The sequence below is a fragment of the Ochotona curzoniae genome, unplaced genomic scaffold, assembly GCF_017591425.1.
Source record: "Ochotona curzoniae isolate NIBS_2020 unplaced genomic scaffold, NIBS_Ocur_1.0 patch216, whole genome shotgun sequence".
Lineage (NCBI taxonomy): Eukaryota > Metazoa > Chordata > Mammalia > Lagomorpha > Ochotonidae > Ochotona > Ochotona curzoniae.
Window position 1 is genome coordinate 714,579 of NW_024466769.1, and position 26,395 is coordinate 740,973.

The 26,395-nt window shown below is 48.7% G+C and overlaps 1 protein-coding gene across 3 annotated transcripts; it reads left to right on the top strand.

Moving 5' to 3' along the window:
* Positions 1 to 1,651: 1,651 nt before the first annotated feature.
* On the top strand, positions 1,652 to 24,474 carry LOC121166742 (TBC1 domain family member 25). Of its 3 annotated transcripts, none has more exons than XM_040996013.1 (6): positions 1,652 to 1,908; positions 5,291 to 5,400; positions 6,622 to 6,776; positions 22,157 to 22,284; positions 22,425 to 22,613; positions 22,867 to 24,474. In XM_040996013.1, the coding sequence occupies exons 1-6, from the start codon at positions 1,774 to 1,776 to the stop codon at positions 24,235 to 24,237; spliced, it is 2,088 nt and encodes a 695-aa protein (XP_040851947.1). In that variant the 5' UTR covers positions 1,652 to 1,773; the 3' UTR covers positions 24,238 to 24,474. The 3 variants fall into 3 exon arrangements, with proteins under 3 accessions (XP_040851947.1, XP_040851945.1, XP_040851946.1); XM_040996011.1 differs by having other exon boundaries at positions 1,652 to 1,896; positions 5,258 to 5,400; XM_040996012.1 differs by having other exon boundaries at positions 1,652 to 1,896.
* Positions 24,475 to 26,395: the final 1,921 nt, after the last annotated feature.

The window sequence follows — 26,395 nt, forward strand, 5'->3', positions numbered from 1 at the left end:
GGGCCACCGGGATTAGAACCGGTGCCCATATGGGATCCTGGTGTATGCAAGGTGAGGACCTTAGCCACTAGGCTACTGTACTGGGTCCCCTTTTCCCCTTTAAAAATCAAGTCTTTTTGATCCTTGAATTAATGCTTGCTTTGGTTGTTACTGAGCATTTGTCTCTCAATTTATAAATCTATTCTCTACTTGAATAAAATTTGTCTTTCCTCCCAGTTGAACCTAACCTATGATTTTGGGTAACAAAGTCCACGCATCTGATGACCCTTGTTAGAAACAGTATTTGTAAAGTCAACTTGTATTTTGTCCAAACTACATTTGTTTAATGTTGTGCAACAAAATGGGAGGAATGTCTTCTAATATTTTGCAATAAATGTTTCTCAACAGTCTAAGATACGTTCAAAAATTCAGCAAACTTATGTGTGTATGCGTATTTGAAAGCTATGGCGAAAGAGGGAGAAGAGATAGTGATCTGCCTCCACTGGTTCACTCCCCAAAGGCTGGCAAGCAAGGTGTGGGCTGGGCTGAAGCCAGGGGCCACGAGCTCCACTGAGGTCTCCAAGGTAGGTGCTAGGGACCCAAGTACGTGGGCCCTCATCCACTGGCTCCCCGGCTGCACTAAGCAGAAGCAGCCGGCCTGGAAGCATGCCCTGTGATACAAGATGTGGGTGTCCCAAGCAGAGCCACAATGCCCATGCCCATTGTACAGACATTTCATGAACACACACGGCTTTAGTAATAGAACTGACTTCAACTTCAGTGTTAGAAGATGAAATAAGACAAAGGCCTCCTGAGAGCATAAAAATGACTTTGGGGAGGGGACATTAATTAACTATAACAAGCATATACACAGTGTCAGAATCAGACCAGAGTAATGGTTCAACTGGGTAATCCTCTCCCTCCTTAAACGTCAGGGGTGGGTGCCAGTTGTGTCCTGGCTGCTCCACTTCCCATCCAGCTCCCTGCTTGTGGCCTGGGAAAGCAGTCGAGAATGGTCCAAAGCTTTGGGACCCTGCACTTGCGTGGGAGACCCGGAAGAAGCTCCTGGCTCCTGGCTTCTGATCCTCGTAGCTCCGGCCTTTGCGGTCATTTGGGGAGTGAAACCACAAATGGAAGATCTTCCTCTGTAGCTCTCCTTCTGTCTGTAAATCTGCCTTTCCAATGAAAATAAATAAATCTTTGGGGGAAAAAATGCATAAATTGTAAGAATCATAATTGTACAATTATGTGAATTTTTATAATGTGTAAATAATACTTATAAAAGGCTAACATATTTTTTCATGTTCATCAGGTTCATTTGAAATATAGCACACAGGTATTTGAAATAGATGACATCATTTCTCAGCAGGGGAGCGAGGCCACTGGGGGCGGGGTGCGGCATGAACGCTGACATCAACAGCAGCAACTCCTGCCCATTTCGCTCGCCAGCTTGTCCAGTTCAACACTCACCTACGTAAATCAGGAGCTAAACTGCCAAAACAACGAAACCGCGGAACGAGGGCGGGCGGAACTTCACTTCGCGCCTGCGCAGTGACGGAAGCGAAGCAAAATACCCGGATTTGGGGGCGGGACACCTGGCAACAGCAAACTTGGCGCATGAGCGGAGCTGACCTCCCTCCGGGGCCAGATGGGAGGGGCTGTGGTAGGAAGAATTGTGTGGCGCCCTCTGCGCCTGCGCCCCGGTGCAAGGTGGGGCAGCGGGCGCCCGCACTGTAGGGTGTGCGCAGAGGTGGGGGGCTACGAGCAGCTGTCACACTAAGGGACGGTCGCGGGATGGCGACGACCTCCGGGTCCTCGGACTTGGTCGGCTCCGGAGCGCCCCCGCCTGGCGGGGGAGCCCAGGCAGCAGCGGTAGCGGAGGACGAGGAGCGAGAGGTGGTACGGGTCCGAGTCAAGGTGAGGTTTAGAGTGGCCTGGCCGGTCGGCCAACCGCTCTGGATGTCTCAGGAGATGGGAAGGTGGAGATGGTTGTAGACCACAGCACCTAGTAATGCGGTGGCTGGAGGGAAAGCTTCAAGGTGTGGTGCCTTACGGAAATATGTTAGAACCTGGGGGCATAAAAAGGAGTGCCGGCGGCCTAGGGAAGAAGGAGGTGGGGTTTCTGAGTAGATGGGCGGGACTGTAAGGTTGAGGGAGGGGCCCAAGGAAGGAGGGGTATGCTGTTGTCCCATGAAGTCAGTGAACACGTGTGTGCTGAGTGCACTTTTGTGCAAATCCCCACCCTCGGTGAGCTGGCATGCTGGTGGGGAGGGACTTATTGTTAAAGCAGTGGCATGCTTGGGAGACTGCTTAGTGCCATGAAGAAATAATGCGGACGTTAGCGAGCTAGGAGGTTCCTTTGGCCAAGATGGTAGCGGTAGAACCTCCCCTCCTGCCCCCGGCAGCTATCGTCAGTACACAAAGGAGTCAGCCATGTGTATGTCGGATACGGAAGAGTATTCGTTTCAGAGGGAACAGCAGAGGCAGAGGTTAAGAGGAGAGGTGGGCTATGCTTGGCATGCCTCTGTGCGTCGGCTTGTTGCTGGGGCAGAGTGTGCGAAGCGTGGTGGGAGGTGAAAGCGAGAGGTGAAAGGGCAAGTGGCAGAGCCTTGGTGTATGCTCTGAGGAACAAAGCTGCTGGTGGTGGTTCCAGCGAGCAGCAGGCCTTGCTTAGACTGGGGTGGTGGCTGTGGCAGCAGCTGGGAAAAGGTCAATGTTCCAGACAGGGGCATCAGCAGAAACAAAGGCCCGGAGCTAGGATGTGTTTGAGATAACTTTCAACCACCTGAACCTATGTGAATATAGTTTAAAAGCTAGAGGGAGGGCCCGACGCAGAAGCCTAGTGGCTAAAGTCCTCTCCTTGCACGTGCTGGAATCCCATTTGGGTGCCTGTATGTGTCCTGGCTGTTCCACTTCCCCATCCAGCTCCCTACTTGTGGCCTGGGAAAGCAGAGGAGGACGGCCCAAAGCCTTGGGACCCTGTAGCCATGTGAGAGACCCAAAAGAGGCTCCCGGATCCTGGCTTCAGATCGGCTCAGCTCCGGCTGTTGAAGCCATTTGGGGAGTTAACCGATGGAACACCTTCCTCTCTATCTCTCCTCTTTGTATCTCTGACTTTCCAATCAAAAAATCTTAAAAACAAAACAAAACAAAAAAGCTGGAGGGAGACCAGTCAGGGCCCTGTGGATCTAGCTGCTCGGGACCTAGGGATGTCATCGAACAGGTTTTTGATTTTTTTCATTACTTTTTTTTTAAAAAAAGATTTATTTGTTTATTTGAAGGATTTGCAGACAGAGAGAGTCAACGAGATACAGTTCTTTCATCCTCTGGTTCACTCCCCAGGTGGCTGTCATGGCCAAGGCTGGGGTCGGAAGTTTCTCCTCGCTCTCCCTTGTGGGTGGCAGGATCCTAAGCCCTTGGGTTATTTTCTGCTGCTTTTCCCCAGGCCATTAGCAGGAAGCTGAGATAGAAGTGGAGAAGTCAGGACTTGAACTGGCGCCTATGTGGCATGTTGGCATCACAGGCAGTGACTTTGGCTGTTACATCGCACTGCCAGACCCCCACACAGCAGGGGAATGTTGGTATAGATGTGCTCTTGTTATAGCTGCACTCGATTGGTTGCAGCTTGAAGGATCATTTTTTTTTTAAAGATTTATTTTATTTTTATTACAAAGTCAGATATACAGAGAGGAGGAAAGACAGAGAAGAAAATCTTCCGTCCGATGATTCACTCCCCAAGCGGCCACAATGGCTGGAGCTGAGCCAATCTGAAGCCAGGAGTCTCTTCTGGGTCTCCCACGCAGGTGCAGGGTCCCAAGGCTTTGGGCCGTCTTCAACTACTTTCCCAGGCCACAAGCAGGGAGCAGGATGGGAAATAGGCAGTTGGGATTAGAACCGGTGCCCATATAGGATCCCAGCGCATTCAAGGTGAGGACTTTAGTCGCCAGGCTATTGTGCCAGGCCCAAAGAGGAGGACCAATTTTCTAAGGGGCAAGACTGGATGTGGAGATTTGAACCAGCGTGGTTGAAGGGATACTGAGGAAGATTGGGCACCTGGACTATTAAAAGAGCTTCCTCCTTGGTCCCCTTTAGCCGGAGTCCAGCTCCAGCTGAGTTTGGAACTCGAGAAGGGTGCGTGGATGAGGCGTAAAGAGGAAAGAAATGGACCACTACGATTTCATGATCATAATGGACAATGCGACAAAGCTGTCCGCTTTATTTATACAGAAACAGTCAAACTCTGGCTCACTCTTTTTACATCATGGTCAAGTGGGTGTTAATAAGGATAATTCTGCCATTTGTTTCACCTAAAAACTCTAGAAGTTCCTGCTACAATTCTTATTCTACAACTCAATCTTGTATCACAAAGAAAAGGAAAACCTAAAGATCAAGGAAAGAATGAAGTCCTAAATACAGGTCCCTTGATTAGCATAAGGTCAATGGGGACAGCCAAGACAGTAGGAATAATAGAAGGCCCTTTTGCAAGACGTTATTATTGACATTAACCTCCAAGCTCACATTGAGTAAAAAAGCCAACTCCACAGTAGCAAACAATGCCTGGATGGATTAGAATTCTTCTGCAGGGTGGTCCGGTGTCCATGCAAAGGAAGGTGGAGCTGCATTCAGGTGGTTGTAGAGACATCCGCTGGGCCCTGCCATACAGTGGGAAGTTCCTTGCAGCCCTGCCTGCAATGGAACAATACTCTTCACACCTTCGTGTCCCCCCACATCCACTGCACGGACCCCAGCACCCTTTTCCCCTCACCCCTCCCCAACCCACACAGTATATGGAACAGTCAGAAGGATTCAGGAGGTATAGCAGGTTAAGCCTCCACCTGTGCTCTGGCATCCCATATGGCTGCCAGTTCATGTCCCAGCTGCTCCATTTCCCATGCAGCTCCCTGCTTGTGGCCTAAGAAAGCAGCAGAAGATGGCCAAAGTCTTGGGACCCTGCACCAGCGTGGGAGACCTGGAGGAAGCTCCTGGTTCCTGGCCTACCCAGCTCTGGCAATTACAGCCATCTAGGGAGTGAACCAGTGCATAGATCTTTCTTTGTATCTCCTTTTCTATCGATTCTGACTTTCAAATAAAAACAAATAGATCTTTTTGAAAAATCCTTAGTCAGGCCACAACCCTTCTCACTAAGAAGCCTCCTGTGGCTGCCCCTCACTCGGTAGACAAAAGCCTTCACCATGGCCCCAGATAGTTCGCCTTGATGTGGCCCTTGCCACCTCCCTGACCTCGTCTTCTGCCGCTGTGCACCTCCCATACTCTTCAGTTTGCTGAATGTAGTCCCACCTTCTCTCTGCAGAAACATGAAAATTTTTTGGCTCCCGAGTTTCGCTCTTTCGCCGTAGACCCCCAGATAACCTCGCTGGACGTGTTACAGCACATCCTCATTCGAGCCTTTGATTTGAACGGGTGAGTGGGGATGATACTGGAGCCTGGCCCCAGGAATGGCTGGCTCACTGTTGGGTAGTGTTCTGTTTGCTTGCTTTGCTCTTATGAATAGTCCCACCATGAACAGCACACATTAGCAGATCTCGGTGTATTGCAGAATGTCTAGTTTTAGGATAAGTTCCTACCAGTGCCATTTCTGAATGAAATGCCTATTTCCCAAGTGCTCTTCAGGCATATTTTCCCAATTTACAACTTCACCAGCAGAGTTATCCAAAGCCTGGGTCCCTGTCACCCTCAGGAACACTGATCATTAGAAAACATTGCAAACTTTGCCAGCCCAGTCTGAGGGTGGGGAGAAGTGTTTTGCCTCTTAGGAACAGGTGTGATAGTTATTTTGTTGTAATGGTTGTTGGGGAGGAATACATGCCCATAATAATAAATGGAAACAGGACAGAATTGATGAGCAGTTAGAATGTCTCCATGGTGACAGTGATTCTTGCGCAATGTGCCTCTTTGTACAGTTGCACAAGAATGTCTGGAAAAGAAATTCTTAGGTGTTATTTAACTTTGTTGCCTACGTTTCTTTGTTGTTATTGTGTCAAATAAAAGGCATCAGCCTTCTGGCTTTTTGAAAACAAGAGTTTATGGGAAATGGAGCCCATAAAGGTGGCTACTCTTTATTAGAAAGAAGAAACAGCCCCACACAGTTCGATGAAGTTCGTGCAAGGACTCAGTGTGCCAGTGAAAAACCAGCTTACACATGGGCTGCACAGTGAGGGCATGGCCGGGTCCTGCCTTTTTGCAGGCTGAACCAGATGACAGCATGGGTGTCCCCTGCACAGATGCAGCCTGCTCTTCACCTGCTGGTGATGGGAGGGACTACCTTAGGCTCTTCCTAGGAGCCTGAAGCTGCCTTTTTGAGGAGTAGTGTAACTGGTAGCTTTATTTAGTACAAAGTAAGAGGCTTCCCACTTCTTCCCCCTCAAGTACCAGATGGGAACAGCGTCTTTGCAATTTCCAGCGTACCCTGCAGGCATCATCAGCTGTGTATCTGCTTCTGTGTTTGGGCAGCAAGGTGGCTCTGAACAGTGTGACCTCAGGCAGCCCACAATCCTCGGCACAGTATCCAGGACACAGTGACTTGCAGCGCCTTCCGTGTTCCTCCTTTGTTCTGGAAACCAATTCTGAGGCTTTCCGCCTGCCGAGGCCCCGGAGAGTTCCATTCATATATCCTCTGTCCAGGAAGAAGAACTTCGGCATCAGCTACCTGGGTCGGGACCGGCTAGGCCAGGAAGCTTACCTCTCCCTCCTGTCGGATTGGGACCTCAGCACAGCCTTCGCCACTGCCTCCAAACCTTACCTACAGTTGCGGGTAGACATTCGACCTTCAGAGGACAGTGAGTACCCAATGCCTGCGACAGAATTCTGACTCCATGCTTGCAATCGACTTCTTTATGCAGTGGATGGGTAGCAAGGTATCCTGGGCATAGAGCCGGGCACGACAACTGAATCTGTTTCTTTACCTATAAAATATAGCTAATGGTGTTTCAGGGCCACTGGGAGAATGCAATTCATTTTCAAATGCCCAGAACAGTGTCTGGCTGCACAGTGGCTGCTCAGAAAGAGTTAGCTCTTGTACCAGTTCTCGTGTTGTACATTTAAAGCATATAGGCTAGTGGCAGATGTTATCTTCAAGTAATGCAATTTAGCAGTGTAGCTATAGGATTTTTGATTTAGTGATATTGTTATTTAACACAATGCTTATCAAAACACAACTGTTTTTATTCCTTCACTCACCCTGCCCCCGTAGTCATTTGTGCTCTTGCTCATTCATTTTTTTCCCTTGATCTCTCAGCCATTTTTTCTCATCTGTATTTTCCTACTGCTGCCCACATACTGGTTTCTGTGAGCATACAGAGACATTAAGACATGGTCGCAAAGATTTGATTCTGCTGCATACATTAGAGAATACTATTATACAGGTATTCATGTTCCTGGGTGTGTGGCTTGGGCGTTTTTGTGTTGCTATAACAGAATATCTGAGCTTAGGTAATGTACAAAGCCCAGAATTTTCTCTAGAACTGATGTGCCTGCAAAGCAACAGGTGATGCTTAAGGTCCTTGGGTTCCTGCCATCCATATCGGACACCAGGATGGAGTTCCTGGCCCCTGGCTTCAGCTTGGCCCAGCCTGGCTGTTGTAGCCAACTAAGAAGTGAACCAAGGGCCCAGTGCAGTAGCCTAGAGGCTAAAGTCCTCACCTTGAACATGTTGGGATCCCATATGGGTGCCAGTTCTAATCCTGGTGTCCCCGCTTCCCATCCTGCTCCCTGCTTGTGGCCTGGAAAAGCAGTTGAGGATGGACCAAAGCCCTGGGACCCTGCACTCACGTGGGAAACAAGGAAGAAGCTCTGGGCTCCTGGCTTTGGATTGGCTCAGCTCTGGTCATTGCAGCCACTTGGGGAGTGAACCATCAGACAGAGGATCTTCCTCTCTGTCTCTCCTCTCTGTATATCTGACTTTCCAATAAAAATAAATGTTGAAAAAAAGAAGTGAATCAGAGAATTGAAGATTTTCTCTCACTCTCTTTTTCTTTTCTATTTTTTTTAAAGATTTATTTTATTTTTATTGCAAAGTCAGATATACAGAGAGGAGAAAGATAGAGAGGAAAATCTTCTGTCTATTGATTCACTCCCCAAGTGACCTCAATGGCTGGTGTTGCGCCGTCTGACACCAGGAGCCAGGATCCTCCTCCAGGTCTCCCACGTGGGTGCAGGGTCCCAAGGCTTTGGGCCGTCCTTGACAGCTTTCCCAGGCCACAAGCAGGGAGCTGGATGGGAAGTGGGGACACCAGGACTAGAACCGGCGCCCATATGGGATCCTGGAGTGTTCAAAGCAAGGACTTCAGCCACTAGGCCACTACGCTAGGCCTGTAAATGTTTTGTTTTAAAGAAACGTCTGCCTGGCTAATGTGAAGAAAATTCCCACTGCAGGACATGTGTTGTAATGCAGCATCTCATATTAGAATGTCAGTTCAGGTGCCTGCTACTCGGTGTTTCTGATGCAGCCTCCTCTGTATCCAAGGCAGTGGAGGATACCCAAGAGCTTGGGTTTGTGCCACCGACATGGGAGATCCAGATGGAGTGAGCATTTGGGGAGTAAACCAGCAGACAGAAAAATCAGTCCGCCACTTTGTGTGTGTGTTTTGTTGTTGTTGCTTTTGTTTTTCTTTTTCACACTCCCAAGTAGATGAAAATAAATATTAAAAGACTTTATTAACTCCTAAACCAACTCCATGTTGTTTCAATCATCATAGCTTTGGAATTTTTAAAAGATTTGATTTATTTTTATTGGAAAGACAGATATACAAAAAGAAGCAGAGACAGAGAGAAAGATCTTCTGTCCACTAATTCATTCCCAAAGCAGCCGCAATAGCCAGAACTGCACTGATTTGAAGCCAGGAGCCCGGAGCCTCTTCTGGGTCTCCCATACTGGTAGAGGGTCATCCTGAACTGCTTTTCCAGGGTAGAAACAGGGAGCTGAATGGGAAGCGAGGTTGCTGGGATTAGAACTGGCGCCCATATGGGATCTTGGCACATGCAAGGCTAGAACTTTAGCCACTAGGCTACTGTGCCGGGCCCACTTTGATTTTTTTTAAAGGTTTATTTGTTCATTTGAAAGGCAGGGTGGGACCCGGGACTGTGGCCTAGCGGCTAAAGGTCCTCGCCTTGAACGCGCCAGGATCCCAAGTGGACACTGGTTCTAATCCCGGCAGCCCCACCAGCTCCCTGCTTGTGGCCTGGGAAAGCAGTCGAGGACAGCCCAAAGCCTTGGGACTCTGCACCTGCATGGGAGACCTGGAAGAAGCTCCTGGCTCCTGGCTTCAGATTGGTGCAGCACCGGCCATTGAGGTCACTTGGGGAGTGAATCATCGGACAGAAGATCTTCCTCTCTGTCTTTCCTCCTCTCTGTATATTTGACTTTGCAATAAAAGGAAATAAATAAAATAAATCTGAAAGAAAAAAAAAGGAAGAAAGGCAGGGAGACAGAGAAAGGGGAGAAGCAGAGACAAAGAAAAACAGATTTCCAGCCCACTGGTTCACTTTGTAAATGACTGCTTAGCCAGGGCCAGGTTTAAGCTGGTTCAAAGCCTAGAACTCTGTTTTACATCTGCCATAAAAGTGTCAGGGGCTCAAGTGGCCCATCTTGTACCTTCCCACGTGCCTTAACAGGAAGCTGGACCAAAGGCGGAATATCTGGACCTTGAGCTGGTGCATGTGGGAGGCTGGTGGCGCAGGTGGCGGCTTAACTAACTGCATCCTAATGCTAGTCTCTGATTTGTTGTTCTACATTTTAAAATTTTTATTGAATTTGCTTGTATACTTTCTTTCCTTTAATAGAATTAGCTCATCATCCCATTAAAATCCTGATTATTTCCTTGGAGTTGCATTTCTTTTTTATTTTCATTTTTAGCAAGTGTGTGTGTTTTTTTTTTTAAATATATATAGTTTTATTTGAAATGCAGAGTTACACAGAGTGAAGGACAGAGGGATAGATCTTCCATCTGCTGATTCACTCATCAAATGGCTGCAACAGCCAGAACTGAGCCAGTCTGAAGCCAGGAACCAGGAGCTTCTTATGAGTCTCCCACACAGGTGTGAGATCCCAGGGCTTTCGAGCATGCTCTCCTGTTTTCCCAGGCTGTAAGTACAGAGCTGGATCAGAGGCAGCTAGGACACAAAGCAGCACCCAAATGGGATGCTGGCACTTGAAGGTGGAAGATCAGCCTGTTGAGGTATTTCACCTGCCAAAGAAGATACTTTTTAATCACCCACTAAATACATTCTGCTTTATTAAAATGATAATAATAATAATAAAATTTCAGATAATGTGGAAATCTCTGGGACACAATGTGGCCTGGTCTCAAAAGTAGCTTGGTGTGTACACTGATGGACTTCTACATATTTCCACACTCACATATAGAGTAATCCACATATAGAGCCGCACAAGTATGTTTAGTAGATGTGGTGCATCACCTATTATTAAGCTAACATTGTATATGTGCAACTATAATTATAAATGTTATTTGTGGCATTCTTCTGATCATTTCATGACCCTGAAAGCAGTACGCATGTGGTGAGCCACTTGGGTGGACTGGTCCCTTCTCTGGGAAGTAGACCATTTCTGGCACCTCTGCCATTGGCAGAACAGTGAATCCTTTACTGTCATTGGCACTCCTTTCTTTCCATTTTTAGAAGGGGGCTTTATTTATGTGTTCTTGTTCATTTGGAATGCTGTGAAACAAAGAACAAAGACAGATAGCCCTTTCATCCACAGATTAACACCCTGAATACCCACATCAGCCAGGATGTGAAACCAGGAACCCAGAATACCACATAGGTCTCCCATATGAGTGACAGGGATCCAAGTACCTGAGTTGCCACCTGCTCCCTCCAGAATGAACCTTAGCAGGGAATTGGATGGGAAGCAGAAGAGTCCAGACTTGAACAAGGCACTCCAGGGGCCAGCGCTGTGGCACAGTGATTGACGCCACCCCCTGTAACATCATGATCCCATATCGGAACACTGATTCAAATCCCAGCTATTCTGCTTCCAGTCTGGCTTCCTGCTAATGTGCCTGGGAACACAGAGGATGACAGCCCAAATACTTTGAGCCCTGCTACCTACATGGAAGACCCGTGCAGAGTTCCAGGATCCTTGCTTAGTTCTGGCCCAACACCAATTATTGTAAGCATTTGGAAAGGGAACCATCAGATTAAAGAGATCCTTCTCCCTCTCCCTTTCCCTATACCTTTCAAATAAATAAATAAATAAATATTTTTTAAAAAGGCATTTCAAGGCCCAGCGCAGTAGCTTAGTGGCTAAAGTCCTTGCCTTGCATGTGCCATGATCTCATATGAGTGCCTGTTTGTGCCTTGGCTGCTCTATTTCCCATCCAGCTCCCTGCTTGTGGCCTGGGGAAGGCAATAGAGGACAGCCTTGGGACCCTGCACCCTCATGGGAGACTGGCAAGAGGCTCCTGGCTCCTGGCTTCAGATTGGCTCAGCTCCAGCCACTGTGGCCACTTGAGGAGTGAACCAGCAGATAGATCTTTCTCTGTCTCTCCTTCTCTCTGTAAATCTGACTTTCCAATAAAAAATAAATAAATCTTTATTTTAATAAAGCATTTCAGGGACCTACACCCAAGCACCATAACACCGCTAGAGGAAAACATACAGAACACCGTACAAGGAATAAGCATAGGCAAAGACTTCTTAGAGAAGAAAACCTAAGTACTGACAGTCAGAGCCAAAATAAACAAATGGGACTATATCAAACTAAGAAGCTTCTGTGCAGAAAGGTCAACAAAGTACAGAGGCAACTAACAAAATGGAAGAAAATCTTCACAGTCAACACACTTCAACGGATGTCTAATATGAAAAATGTACAAAAAGCTTCAGAAACTGAACAATTGCAAGACAAACAACACTGATGGGAAATGGGTAAATCATTAGTATCTGTGTGACCCGGATCTGGAGGCAGGCTGCTCTGAGCCAGACCAGAGCACACACTGGCACAACTAAGAGCCAGGACAGGGTGAAGGCCAGGCCAGATTGGACTACAACACTGCCAGTTCACCTGAGGCTGAGGTAGCCTGCTGTACTCACCTATGAGAGCTCGAACTGGAGGCTAGCTGGGCTGAGCCAGGCTGTAGCACCTGCTGGCGAATGCCGAGACCAGGAAGTGGGCCACCTCAGACTTGGCCGCAGCACTTATTAGCACATACAAGACCCAGGGTTGGGAGTGGGCCTGGTAGGAGAACTTTGGAGACCCTATTGCTGGACTGCTGCTTCCACTAGTGAGGTGAGAGCTAGGCTGGGAGCAGGCCAGGTTGGGCTAGGCTGCTTTACCCACTGGTAAGTGTTAGGCTGGGGAAAAGTCAAATCAGGCTAGACCACAGTACCCCTTGGCAAGCACAAGATCTGGGCTGGGAATGAGCCTGGTAAAGAAACTGGGCACTTCTCTACTAGGCTGCAGCTCTCACTGGTGAGAACAAGAGCCAGGGATGGTAGAATACCAGTTTGGGCAAGGTGGCGGCAACACCCACGAACATGCAATGTGGGCTGGGTCTGGGGGCAGGGTAGGCTGAGCTAAGATTTGGCAGCCATGGGTATGCGCATGAGCCAGATGGGATGTGGAACAGAATGGGCTAGGATACATCACATGCCAACACATGCAAAAACTGGGGTTGGAGGTGGGCCTGGTGGGGGTTGTCAGGGTCAGTTGTCCCTGACTAGGCCAGTGTACACACTGGTATTCATGAAGCTCAGGTCTGTGGTGGGCTAGGATGGATTGGGCTGCAGACCAGGTAGCTACATCCACAGGTATGTGCATTGGTTGCTGCAGGTGACAGACTGAACCTGACCTTACACTGGCTAGTGCACGTAAAAGTCTGACGTCACCCAGGCAAGGTTTCTTTTCTTTTCTTTTTTCTTTCTTCTTTTTTTTTTTAGGGAATTGGGGAGGGGATAAGGGAAATCCCAGGGCCTATGGAACTGTATCATATAATGATAATAATAAAAAGAAATAATTTAAAAAAAGTTTTATTTATTATTATTGCAAAGTCAGAGATGCAGAGAGGAGGAAAGACAGAGAGGAAGATCTTCTATTTGATGATTCACTCCCCAAGTGACCACAATGGCCAGAACTGAGCCAATCTGGAGCCAGGAGTTTCTTCCGGGTCTCCCACGTGGGATGCAGGGTCCCAAGGCTTTGGGCCATCCTCCACTGCTTTCCCAGGCCACAAGCAGGGAGCTGGATGGGAAGCAGGGCTGCCAGGATTAGAACCAGCACCCATATGGGATCCCAGTGTGTTTAAGGTGAGGACTTTAGCTGCTAGGCCACCGCGCTGGGCCCCCAGGCAAGGTTTCTTAGGGAACTAACTAGACTTCTGCACTGAAAACCCTGGCCACAGGGAGAAGTCACAAGTTATGTGGTTCTACCTTGGAGTGCAGGTGTCAGGACAGGGCTACCTCAGTTGCTGATTCCTGTACAGTGGTTAACATGCTCAGATGCATGACAGGCAGTTGATCTAGGCTGGCAGAAGACTCTGAGTGCCTCATCAGAGGATGCAAAGCAGAACAGGTTGGCCAGTTCTCCTGGCCAAACTTTGTAACATGTTCCTTGGCCTGTGGATGCACTGAGGTGGACTTGGTCCATCAATAGACCTTGGAAAGATGATCAACCCTGGTGCAATAAACCTGACAATGTCTCAGAAACTATCAAAATCACTCAAGTAACACCCTCAGAACACTGTTCCCCACCAGGGTCTCTAAGGAGTCATCACATGATTGTCCCCCATCCCCAGATGCTGTTGTAATTTGACAGCAAGGAGTGGCTCCCTCCCTTTCTCTTCCTGTAGACACAGATGAAAAAAATGAAAACATTTGTCCCACCTACCTTCTTCCATGCCTCAACCTTCCTAACCCTAATCAGAGACCCCCACGGGCATGCATCTCTCTCAACTATGTAAGCAATGTTAAAAATAAAATAAAAGGAAACGGGGAAAGGACATGAACAGATATTTCTCAAAAGATGAAATTCAAAAGGCTAATAGCCATATGAAAAAATGCTCTCAAGTTCCCAAGCTATTAGGGAAATGCAAATTAAAACTACCATGAGGTTCCACCTAACTCCAGTGAGAATGGCCTACATACAAAAACCAGCAAGCAATACCTGCTGGTGGAGATGTGGGGAGAAGGGTAGCCTACTCCACTCTTAGTGGGAATGTAAATTAGTACAGCCACTTTGTCAGTCAGTATGGGGGGTGCTCAGAGAACATCCCACCTCCGGGAATATATCCAAAGGAAATGAAATCTGCATTCAAGAGAGCGACCTGCCACATTATATTCACAGCAGCACAATTTATAATAGTGAAGACATGGAATCAACCCAGATGCCCATCAACAAAGGAGTAGAGAAAGAAATTATGGTATACCTACTCCATGGACTGCTACTCAGCCAGAGAAATGAAATCTTGCTGTTTGCAACAAAAGGGTCCCCCTGGAAACCATTATGCTTAGTGGAGTAAGCCAGTCCCAAAAGGAAAAATATCATATGTTCTAAGACAACCAATATGCAATGTTTTCTCTGTCTAATATATATATATCTGTGTATGTATGTATTGTGTGTATATATATATATATATTGTACAAAGGGACTAGCACACCAGGAAGTTAAGGTGCTATGCAGTATATGCGCCTCTACTTCCAAATAAAAGTAGAACTCCCAATGAAACTTAAATATACCGTTAAAACATTATACTAGGTTTTTTATTGTTGCCTATACTCTTGTCATGATAAATTGAATTGTCAGCAAATTCAACTTGTAACATGCTACGGGACTATACTGTTGTGATACCATGGAGGGAAATGGTGGAAGGAGAAAATGGAGAGGGGAAGGGAAGGGGAAACATGAATCTCTATACATACAGAAATGTATTGTGGAAAACTTAACGTTTTTAGAAAAAGGCATTTGTGGGCCTGAGTAGCAGTGAAGCAGGCTAATCTTCCACTTGTGCTAGCATCCCGTATGAGTGCCAGTTCAAGTCCCAGCTATTCCACTTCCCGTGCAGCTCCCTGCTTATGGCCTGGGAGAGTACTAGATGGTGTCCCAGGGCATTAGGACCCTGCACCTACATGGAAGACCCAAAGGAAGCTTCTAGCTGCCAACTTCAGATCAACCCAGCTGTGACTGTTGTGACCATTTTGGGAGTGAATTGGCACATGGAGGATCTCTCTCCCTTTCTCTCTTTGTAACTCGCACTTTCAAGTAAAATAAAATATTTTTTAAGATTGATTTATTTTTATTGGAAAGGCAGATTTACAGAAAGGAAGAGAGACAAAGATCTTCCACTTACTGGTTCACTCCCCAAATAGCTAAAGCTGAGCTGATCCGAAGCCAGAAGCCTCTTCCCACGCGGGTGCAGGGTCCCAAGGCTTTAGGCCGTCCTCGACTGCTTTCCCAGGCCACAAGCAGGGAGCTGGATGGGAAGCAGGACCACTGGGATAAATACAATAAATCTTTTTTATCAAGATTTTTTAAATTTGAAAGGTAGTTTTTACAGAGAGAGAGGAGAGGTAGGAGAGAGATAGAGAGATCTTGCATCCTCTGGTTCACTCCTCAAATGACTACAGCAGGCAGCACTGAACTGATCCAAAGCTGGGAGCAGAGGGGACTTGAATCAATGTGCCCATATGGGATGCTGGTACCACAGGGTAGAGGATTAGCCTGTTGAGCTACTGCACCAGTCTCAAACACAATGAAATCTTAAAAAAAAAAAAATTCCAAGTCATCAACGCTGCCAGCATCCTTTATTAAATAGTCATATCTTCTATGCTGATTTGCAATATCACTTTTGCCTTATATTGGGTCTTCATGTTCATGCACATTGATTTTTGGTCTCTCTGTTGCATTTCACCCAACTAGCTGTGCTTGCTGCTGGGCTGACACTGTGTTGCTTTTTTAAAAAAGATTTATTGATTTTTATTACAAAGTCAGATATGCAGAGAGGAGGAGAGACAGAGAAGATCTATCTGATGATTCACTCCCCAAGTGACCACAATGGCCAGTGCTGTACCGATCCCAAGCCAGGAGCCAGGAACTTCTTCTTGGTCTCCCACACGGGTGCAGGGTTCCAAGGCTTTGGGCTGTTCTTGACTGGTCTCCCAGGCCACAAGCAGGGAGCTGGATGGGAAGTGGAGCTGCCGGGATTAGAACTGGCGATCATATGGGATCCTAGCGTGTTCAAGGCAAGGACATTAGCTGCTAGGCCACGCCACTGGGCCCGACTGTTATTTTTATGCCATTGGTTTTCTGGTCTGTTTTCATAAGACAAACCTTTTTTTTTGTTTTTTTTTGTTTTGTTTTGTTTTGTTTTGTTTTTAGCTATTCTTAAATATGAATTCTTCCACACGAACCTTAAAATAATTTCACCTAGATCTAGGGGAAACCTTCTGAGATTACTGGCTGGCATTGCCCTAAATTTTTGTATTAATTTAGGATTTGGCAAGTTTGATGACTATGTGATAAGGAAATGTCATGCATAGCTCAAGTGTTATGTAATACCACCAGCAGGGTCTGGGCCAGCAGCCCATAAGGAAACACTTGGATGTTTTTCAGGAAATGTGTGCATATTCACACCATGTGGGTTACATAAAGACTATATATATATATATATATATATATATATATAGTCTTGGGTCAGCTGAGGTCAGGTTTTACACTGGATAATATGCTTGCAGACAGTCTTGCCTATTTTTCCGAGTCTTGCTTTATCTTCCTTTCGTCCAGGCAAGGTCTGTCTTTTCCAGTGGTGTGCTTTCAGCCTGGAGTCGTGCTCTGTCTGCCACTCACGTTGCCGTTGTTGCCGTCTCCTTTGCCTTTGCCGATTGCACCTTTAGGTTTCTTCCTTCCGCAGCCATCCTTGGCACCTCGTCTGAAGTATGTTTTTATCAAAGCTGCATTGCTGTATTTGTGCTTCTTACAGACTTGACGGTGCAATCGCCAGACCCCTTCTTCCATCTATCCCACCCTCTACAGCTCTAGAAGTACAAATTTGGAGCACTTCTAATTCTAACTCCCTGCTCTCTAACTCCCAACATTTGGATTGTGTTTAGACCACTTCCATTCCGCAATCCCTCCACCTCCATTTAAATTCCAGGTTACCATTATCCTGTCTCGCTAACATTTTCTGAGTCACTTATATTCTAGGAATCCTAAGGTAACGCAAACTAATTTGCCAATCACATTCTCTCTATCATCTTACGTTTTACTCTACAGGACCATGTTGCTTAATGATGGGGCTCCAATCTGAGACATTTGTTGGTTGTTGATTTCCTCATTGCACGAATATCATAGATTGGATGTTCGTACTACATGAACCCAGATGGGATAGCCTACTATACTGTGAGGCTGTGTGTGTGTGTGTGTGTGTGTGTGTGTGTAGTTCAGCTAATTCTCCTAGGGCCCTGATGCACAAAACACCGCAAGATTTCGTTAAGCATAAGGGAATTTACACAATCAAGAGATCCAGTAAATCAAAGGTATGTAAGGCTCCTGCCAGAATAATAAGTAAGGTTTTACAGTAAGGTTTTTAATTTTTAAAATATTTATTTTAATTTAAAAGACAGATTTACAGAGAAAAGGAGAGAGAGGGACACAGAGAGATTTTCCATTCCCTGGTTTACTCCCCAAATGGCCCCAATGGCCAGAGCAAAACCAGTCTGAAAAACCAGGATCCAGAAGCTTCTTCCAGGTTTCGCAGGTACAGGGCCCCAAGGCCTTGCGCTGTCTTTTGCTGCTTTCCCAGTCAGGGAGCTAGATCAGAAGTGGGGCAGCTGGGATGTGAACCAGCACTCACATGGGATGGCAGCACTACAGATAGAGGCTTTAGTACTATATCAGGTACTAAATTATGGCTAGCCCCATAATTTTTAGCTTTTAAAACATGCTTGTTTGGGCCCAGAACAACAGCCTAGTGGCTAAATACTTGCCTTGTATCCCAGGATCCCATATGGGTGCTGGTTCAAGTCCTGGCTGCTCCACTTCCCATCCAGCTCCCTGCTTGTGGCCTGGGAAAGCAGTGGAGGACACGGCCCAAAGCCTTGGGACCCTGCACCCGCATGGGAGAGTGCAAGAAGCTCCTGGCTTTGGATCAGAAGATCTTTTCTCTGTATCTCCTCTCTGCTCTGTATATCTTGCCTTTCCAATTAAAAATATTTTATGAAAAACATGTTTATTTAATAACTTTTATTTCTTGAAAGCATAATTTTAAGAGAGATCATCCATTCACTGCTCAACTGCTCAAATTCCTCACAACAACTGAGGCTGGTCCAGCCCAAAGTCAAGAACAAGGAACTCTGTGTGTGCCATGTGGGTGCTTACGCTGTCGTCTGCTGCCTGCCAGAGTACACAGTAGCAGGAAGCTAGATTGGAAGTAGAGGCAGAGACGGGCCTCATCCCTAGGCATTCTGATATGGAATGTAGGCATCCCAAGTGGCAATAATCCCATAATGCCCTCTCCTAAGCTTTTTAGAGTGGAAGCAGTACACTCTGAAATAATATTAGAATGTGGTACAGTAAGTACATAAACCAGTAATGTAGTTGTTTCTATTATCATTACCAACTGTTCTGTACTGCACATCATTGTGGATGTTCTGCACTTACCTAAGGAGCAGCGCAGCAGGTGTGCTCACATCAGCATCCTGCATACCCTTGTGTGGTGTATTGTACTACATCATGATAGTCTTGAGGTCATCACTAGGCAATATCTTTTTTAAAAAAAGATTTATTTTATTTTTATTGCAAAATCAGATATACAGACAGGAGGAGAGACAGAGAGGAAGATCTTCCATCCGATGAATCACTCCCCAAGTGACCCCAACGGCTGGTGCTGCGCTGATCCCAAGCCAGGAACCAGGAATTTCCTCCAGGTCTCCCACACACACACACACACATATACACATATATATGTATTTTTTTTAAATCCTAACCCCCTTACCCCGATACAGGAAAAAAAATAATGTGGAAACAATGGTCTTACCTACTTTCCTGTAGCCCTTGACCCTTTCTGCCCTAATCAACTATGTAAAGATTATAAAAATAAAATAATTACAAAACAAGATTTATTTTTTATTGGAAAGTCATATTTACAGAAAGGAGGAGAGACAAAGTTTTCAGTCTGCTAGTTCACTCTCCAGGTAGCCACAATGGCCGGAGCTGAACAGATCGGAACTCAGGAGCCCGGAGCCTCTTCCCACGAGAGTACAGGGTCCCATCATGCTTAATTGTGCAAGCATGATGGGTAGTCATTTATCCTCTCCTTTGCCTTCGCTGATCTGGAGCACTCATACTCACTTGGGATTGATCTGCTTAGAGAACTTCACTGTCCTCCCCTGCTCGGGCATGTGACTTGAATATATCCTGATGGCTGGCTTTGGTCAGGTGTGTTGGCACTCTTGTCTGGGTGCTGGGCCCTTGGATGGGGGGCCTTTTTTCCGTAGTGCTGCAAGGGTACCACAAGCCATCTGTCTTCTCACATCCAGAGCTGTGGGACACAGAGGCATGGCCAGTCTGCTTTCTGTTGTCAGCAGCCCATTCTTTGGCTTTGGGAACTGACAAGAATTTTCCCTCGTTCACAGGATTTGGGTATTTGACCAGCATATGAGGAGGGGGAGCAGAGGACTCATGAAAGAGTTGTTTATTCACTAGTCCCACCTGATGAGCTATTTCATCTCAGAAAAGTCCTTCTTCTACCGGTTTCCTGTTTAATCTGGGCATTTTCACCTGATTCCTGTCCTCTCCTTGCATTTCCTGATCTCCTTGGCCAGGCCTCAAGTCTCTTTATCTTCATTCAAATTATCAAACCTTAGTTCTGTCTCTCTTTTTTTTTAATCTCCCTGTTCTTTTTTTGTAAATATTTATTTATTTCACATACACAGAAAGAGAGAGAAAAAGAGAGATAGGGAGAGAAAGTTTTCCATCTGTTGGTTCACTCCCCAAGTGGCCACAATGGCCAGGTCTTAGCCAGGCTAAAGCCAGGACCTTCCTCCAGGTCTCTCACGTGAATGGCATAACCCCGATGACTTGGGCCATCATCCACTGCCTTCCCAGACACATGAGCAGGGAGCTAGACTGGAAATAAAGCACCTGGAACTCGAACGAGCACCCATATAGGTTGCCAGTGCTGCAGGCTATGTAGTTTAATGTGCTACACCACAACACCAGCCATTAATTTGCTCTGCTACTCATATGAACTTCTTTGTGTCACCTGTTAAATATTTTAGAAATTCAGGCTGTTGGGATAGTGGAGAGGAGCCGGGAGGGAGCAGAGGCCTGGTAGGAGGCAGTTGCAGATGAAAGAAGAGGTGCAGATGAAACAAGAGGTAGACTTAGAGTCATTTTTACACACGGGAGCCACAAGGCATAGCAGCGCTTGCCCCAGGGAATGGGGGGATGGCTGGGGCACGGATGGACAGCTCTTAGGTTTCAGGCTTCACCTTTGGGCCGTTCAGGTTTACAGGCATCCATGAGACATCCAGGGAACTTCTGTGGCAAACCAAATATTGCCAAAACTTTGCTCACCCCTCCACTCCGTGTGAGCAAGGAGGAGTGACAGAGGGAGGGAGGGAAGGAGAGGCACACAGAGAAACACGCTCACTTCCCAAATGCCAACAAACATACAGGGTTGGGTCAGGCCAAAGCCAGGGCCCAGGAACTGCACACAGATCTCCCGTGTAGGTGGCAAGGGTCCATGTATTGGGGGCATCCTCTGCTGCTCCCAGGCACATTAGCAGGGAACTGGATTAGAAGCAAAGGAGCTCAAAACTCCAACCAGGACTCCAGTGTGGGATATGACTATCCCAACTGTCGGCTTAACTCACCGCACCACTGTGCCCACCCCGAAATATCAGTTCATTCACTGTGGAGACTGCAGTGAGTATCTTATCCTGACTGTACCTATGTTGTCATAATAAAAGGAGTGATTGGCCCCAGCACAATGGCCTAGTGGCTAAATCCTCACCTTGCAAGCACTAAGGTCCTATACAGGCACCAGTTCATGTCCCAGCTGCTTCACTTCTCATCCAGCTCTCTGCTATGGAGTGAGAAAGCAGCAGAGGATGGCCCAATTCCTTGGGACCTTACACCTACATTGGAAACATGGAGCAGGTTCTTGGCTCCTGGTATCAAATTGGCTCAATTCCAGCTGTTGCAGCATTTTGGAGAGTGAACCAGAGGATGGAAGCTATTTCTCTGTCACTCCTTTTGTCTGTAAATCTGCCTTTCAAATAAAAAGGTGGGGAGGAGGGAGGAGTGATTGTAATAGTAGCACTGAATGGTAGAATTGTGAATACTGGGCCCAGCATGGTAGTCTAGCGGCTAAAGTCCTCGCCTTGCACGAGCTGGGATCCCATATGACCACTGGTTCTAATTCTGGCAGCCCCACTTCCCATCCAGCTCCCTGCTTGTGGCCTGGGAAAGTAGTCAGGGATGGCCCAAAGCCTTGGGACCCTAAACCCACGTGAGAGACCCAGAGAAGGTTCCTGGCTCCTGGCTTCAGATCAGCACAGCTCTGGTTGTTGTGGTCACTTGGGGAGTGAATCATCTGGTGGAAGATCTCTCTGTTTCTTCTCCTCTCTGTACAACTGTCTTTCCAATAAAAATAAATAAATCTGGGCCTGGTGTGATGGCCTAGCAGCTAAAGTCCTCGCCTTGAATGCGCCAGGATCCCATATGGGCACCAGTTCTAATCCCAGCAACTCCACTTCCCATCCAGCTCCCTGCTTGTGGCCTGGGAAAGCAGTCGAGGACAGCCTGAAGCCTTGGGACCCTGCAACCGTGTGGGAGACCCAGAAGAAGTTCCTGGATCCTGGCTTGGGATTAACATAGCATCAACCGTTGCAGTCACTTGGGGAGTGAATCATCGGACGGAAGATCTTCCTCTCTGTCTCTCTTCTCTGTATATCTGCCTTTCCAATAAAAATAAAATAAATCTTTAAAAAAAAATTGGAGGCTACCCAGCCATTTTGTCTGCAAAACATGGACCGCCAAAGAATTGCTCATAGTGTGATTTGGTTACGTGTTTTGGATGACACAAGAAAAGGGGATGATAGTTCTGCATTGCCCTGCAGTGGTCTGGCATCTGTAGAAGGAAAAGAATCAGGTCTTGAGGTCAGGGTCTTGGCCCTGCCCTCACGGTGCTTCCCTCTGTGTACCCAGGTCCATTGCTGGAAGACTGGGACATAATCAGCCCCAAGGATGTCATTGGCTCTGATGTGCTGCTGGCTGAGAAGCGGTCATCGCTGACGACAGCTGCACTGCCCTTCACGCAGTCCATCCTCTCTCAGGTGCTGGCAGTGACCCCAGGGGCCCCACCATGGTTGGAGGGTGGGGCCTAGCTGGCATCTCCTGATTCTGAGCCTCCCACTCGGCCTGTGCCCCTCACCTACCCAGCTGATCCACGTGGGCCACCCTCCTTCCTCCACAGGTAGGCCGTACCTTGTCTAAGGTCCAGCAGGTGCTGAGCTGGTCATATGGGGAAGATGCCAAGCCCTTCAAGCCTCCCTTGAGTGATGCCGAGTTCCACACATACCTCAACCATGAAGGCCAGCTCTCCCGCCCGGAGGAGCTGCGGTTGCGCATCTACCACGGCGGGGTGGAGCCCTCTCTGCGGAAGGTGAGCCTCCTGCATCACTTACTAGCTCCTTTAATCTTGCACTCATCGGCAGCCCTCCAGACACCTGTAGCCCACAAACTGGTGGCTGGGATGGAGATACTCCAGGACAGCAGCGGGGGGTAGGGACGTGTGGGGTGTATGTGTAGGGGGTTTGTAGACAGAAGTCTCACGTGACCCTGGGCAGGGGAGAGAGGAGTTGTAGGTGGATGATGACGGATTGATCTTTGGCCTCATCCCTCTCCTACCTGGCCAGGTGGTATGGAGGTACCTGCTGAATGTATACCCTGACGGGCTGACAGGCCGCGAGCGGATGGACTACATGAAACGCAAGAGCCGAGAGTATGAGCAGCTCAAGAGCGAGTGGGCACAGCGAGCAAGCCCAGAGGACCTGGAGTTCATCCGAAGCACAGTCCTCAAAGACGTGCTGCGCACTGACCGGGCCCACCCCTACTACGCAGGGCCGGAAGACGGGCCACACCTGCGGGCCCTGCACGACCTACTCACCACTTACGCTGTTACCCACCCACAGGTGTCCTACTGTCAGGGAATGAGTGACCTCGCCTCGCCCATTCTCGCCGTCATGGACCATGAGGGACATGCTTTTGTCTGCTTCTGTGGCATTATGAAGCGCCTGGCTGCCAACTTCCACCCCGACGGCCGTGCCATGGCCACCAAGTTTGCCCACCTCAAGCTGCTGCTGCGACACGCTGACCCCGACTTTTACCAGTACCTGCAAGAAGCCGGTGCTGACGACCTGTTCTTCTGTTACCGCTGGCTACTGCTTGAGCTCAAGCGAGAGTTCGCCTTCGATGACGCCCTGCGTATGCTTGAGGTCACTTGGAGCTCCTTGCCTCCTGACCCCCCGGAACATGAGGTGGAGCTCATTGGACCCCCTAGCCAAGCAGCAGAAACTGGCTTCAGTGGCCACAGGGGGCGGCCTATGCGCCAGCGGCACATGCTGAGGCCTGCCGGTGCAGGAGGCGGAGCCTTTGAAGATGCTGTTGACCACTTGGCCAATAGCAGTAGCCAAGGGCCTGGCGGTGGGGGCCGCCTCCTGCGGCAAGCTAGCCTGGATGGCCTACAGCAACTCAGGGATAACATGGGCCCCCGGAGGGACCCTCGTGTCCAGCTGCCCCACCCAGCCACCCTTCTCAGCACCAAGTCCCTCTCCGAGCCCTTGCTGAACTCCCCAGACCCACTGCTCTCCTCCTCTTCCCATCCCGATTCCCCATCTTCCTCTTCTCCACCCTCCACCCAGGAGGCCTCTCCCACCAGCGACTTGGCCATAGGATCCCCTTTCATGGCAGAGGCAGGCTCTCCACAAGACCCTGGGAAGCCCCTGCCTCCCCCACCCCCACCCCCAGCAGGCCTGCCCCCACCCCAGGAATTTGGCCGAGGGAACCCCTTCATGCTCTTCCTCTGCCTGGCCATCCTGCTGGAGCATCGCGACCACATCATGCGCAATGGGCTGGATTACAACGAGCTGGCCATGCACTTTGATCGCCTCGTGCGAAAACACCACTTGGGGCGTGTGCTGCGCCGGGCCAAGGCACTGTTCGCCGATTACCTGCAGTCAGAGGTGTGGGACTCGGAGGAGGGGGCTGAGGCTACAGCCCCGTCTTGACCAGGCAGCCCATCAACCCTGCCAGTTCTTTCTTTGCCCGGAGGGCCTTCACATGAGGCCCTCCTCCCCACCCCACCCCCAACCTCCCTGCCTGCCACTCCTTGACCTGTTGGAGAGTTGGGCCTGAGTGTACTGGGCTCTGCTTCGGCATTGCCTCCCCCTCAGTTTCCCCAGCAATCCCCAGAGGCTACAGCCTCTTCTGTTTCCATGCGCGGTTTTATTTTTAACTACACTTTGCACACACGAAGGTCATGGTAGTCTGTGTATTTCTCTCCCCGAAGTCTTCACTAGGCAGGAGGCTGCAGGGATGGTCCTCGAACAGACAGCTGAAATCCTTGCCTTGGTGGAGGGTAGCTCCAACTTCCCCCAGTGGCGAGAGGGGCAGGGGTAGGGGTAGCAGCTGGGAATCTTAGGAGGTGAGCCCAGATGCCAGAGGGCTTGAGGAAAGGCTGAAAGGCTGCCTGCGTTCGGTTTTTGGTTCATCTGTCTGCCTGGGGTGGGGGGCAGGGAGGGGCATGCATTAGGAATGCGGGTTTCCAGGACAGGACCCAGAAGCAGAGAGGAGAGGCAGTTCCTGGCTCCAAAAAAGGGGCAAGGTTATATTACAAAGACTGTAAAGTAATGAGCTGCTAAGAGGAACAGCAGGTGAGCTGGCCCTGGCATTTCACAGTATCAGTTTGGCACCTGACCCTTCTCTGCAAGTCTTAGGCGTGAATCTTAGCAGCCCTGGGACAGGAATCTAAGGCTCCTACTGTGGCATCTGCTTGGGAAGCAAACTGGGGGACTGTACCCTTGCCATGTGATGTAGGGCCCTTAACCAGGCTGCCAACTCACAGCCCCTGCTGTGACCACTGCAGCCTTGACTCCTTATATAAGCATTTATTTGCCTTCTCCATTCCCGTACAAATCAAGTGTCATAAGAATTCTGGCACTAAAAGAAGCCACCTACTCGTTGCTAGACTCATGATCAAAAATGGTCCTTTTTTCCCACTGACATTAGAAGATGGGGCTTTCTCACAGGTCAAGTGGGATCCTCAGTTCATAGCCTCTCACAGTGCCAGGTCCTGGCCAGAAGTTGCTGCATTCAAAGTAGAAGGGGCATCAGGGCAGCCCATGCTGTTTATTTCCCGCCAGCCCTAAGCATGTCATATAAAGCTGGGGGTGACCTTCAAAAGGTTCCCATTGCCACAGTGCTGAAGAGGGAGGAGACCATTGCTCAGCTGAGAGCTCTGTGGCTTGAACAGGACGAGACCACTGTGCATCAAGGGTGTGCAAATGCTGTGCCTCCCCACAAGTGTTCGCTGGATCTAGGGAGCTCAGAGTCCCCTGAGGGCCACTCATGATAGGGGATGTTTGGCGCCCCAGGATCAGAAATTTCCCTTTCTTCATAACCACCTGATGCCCTTGGGCTCCAGGCTATGAGTAATGAGCTCAGCCATTTGAAAGGCCAGACCAGTCATTTCTGTGCATGGCAACTTGGGGGCCTCCAAGGACCAAGGCAAGAAGCCCTTTGTGTGACTCAGACGCTAGGTGCCCTGAAGGGCAGAAAAAAATGTGTTCCTCTAGGGCACTGGAGGCTCTGGCTTCTGCCCAAATCAACAGATGGCATGAGCTGCCGGTTTCTGTGCCTGAAGCCAGCCAAAAGAAATTAGAGACACATGGATTCCAGAACCTGCAGTGTAGTTCGGAGAGGCCCATGTGTGCACAAAGGTAGGACTGTAACGAGATGCATTTTCAGGGCACATGGCTAGAGGCAGCAAATGGGGGTGGAGTGGGATGGAGACCGAATGTTAACTTCTGGCTCTCTGCTCTCCTGTGTTGCCTTGGGGAGGCTCTCGGGTGCTCCCTCCTGGCAGAACTCAACTAGTGCACGAGTACAGGTATCTGGGGAGCTAGCTAGTCCCCGGCAGCCAGAGGCAATCACCTCCGCCCCACACCTCCTGCCGACGCCAGAAGTGGTGCAGCACACTGGGAAAGACTGCCTTTTCAAAAAGCGACCTCCTTCTGAGGGTTGACAAATGAACCCCAACCAGGGGGAATCCCGGGTGTGAGCAGGCAGGAGTGAGGTTTGCACATCGCCAGGAACTGGGACTATCCAGCATTCTGGTTTATCTCCACACACTGCCCTTTACCCCAGAGCAGGTAAGAGCAGGGCCTC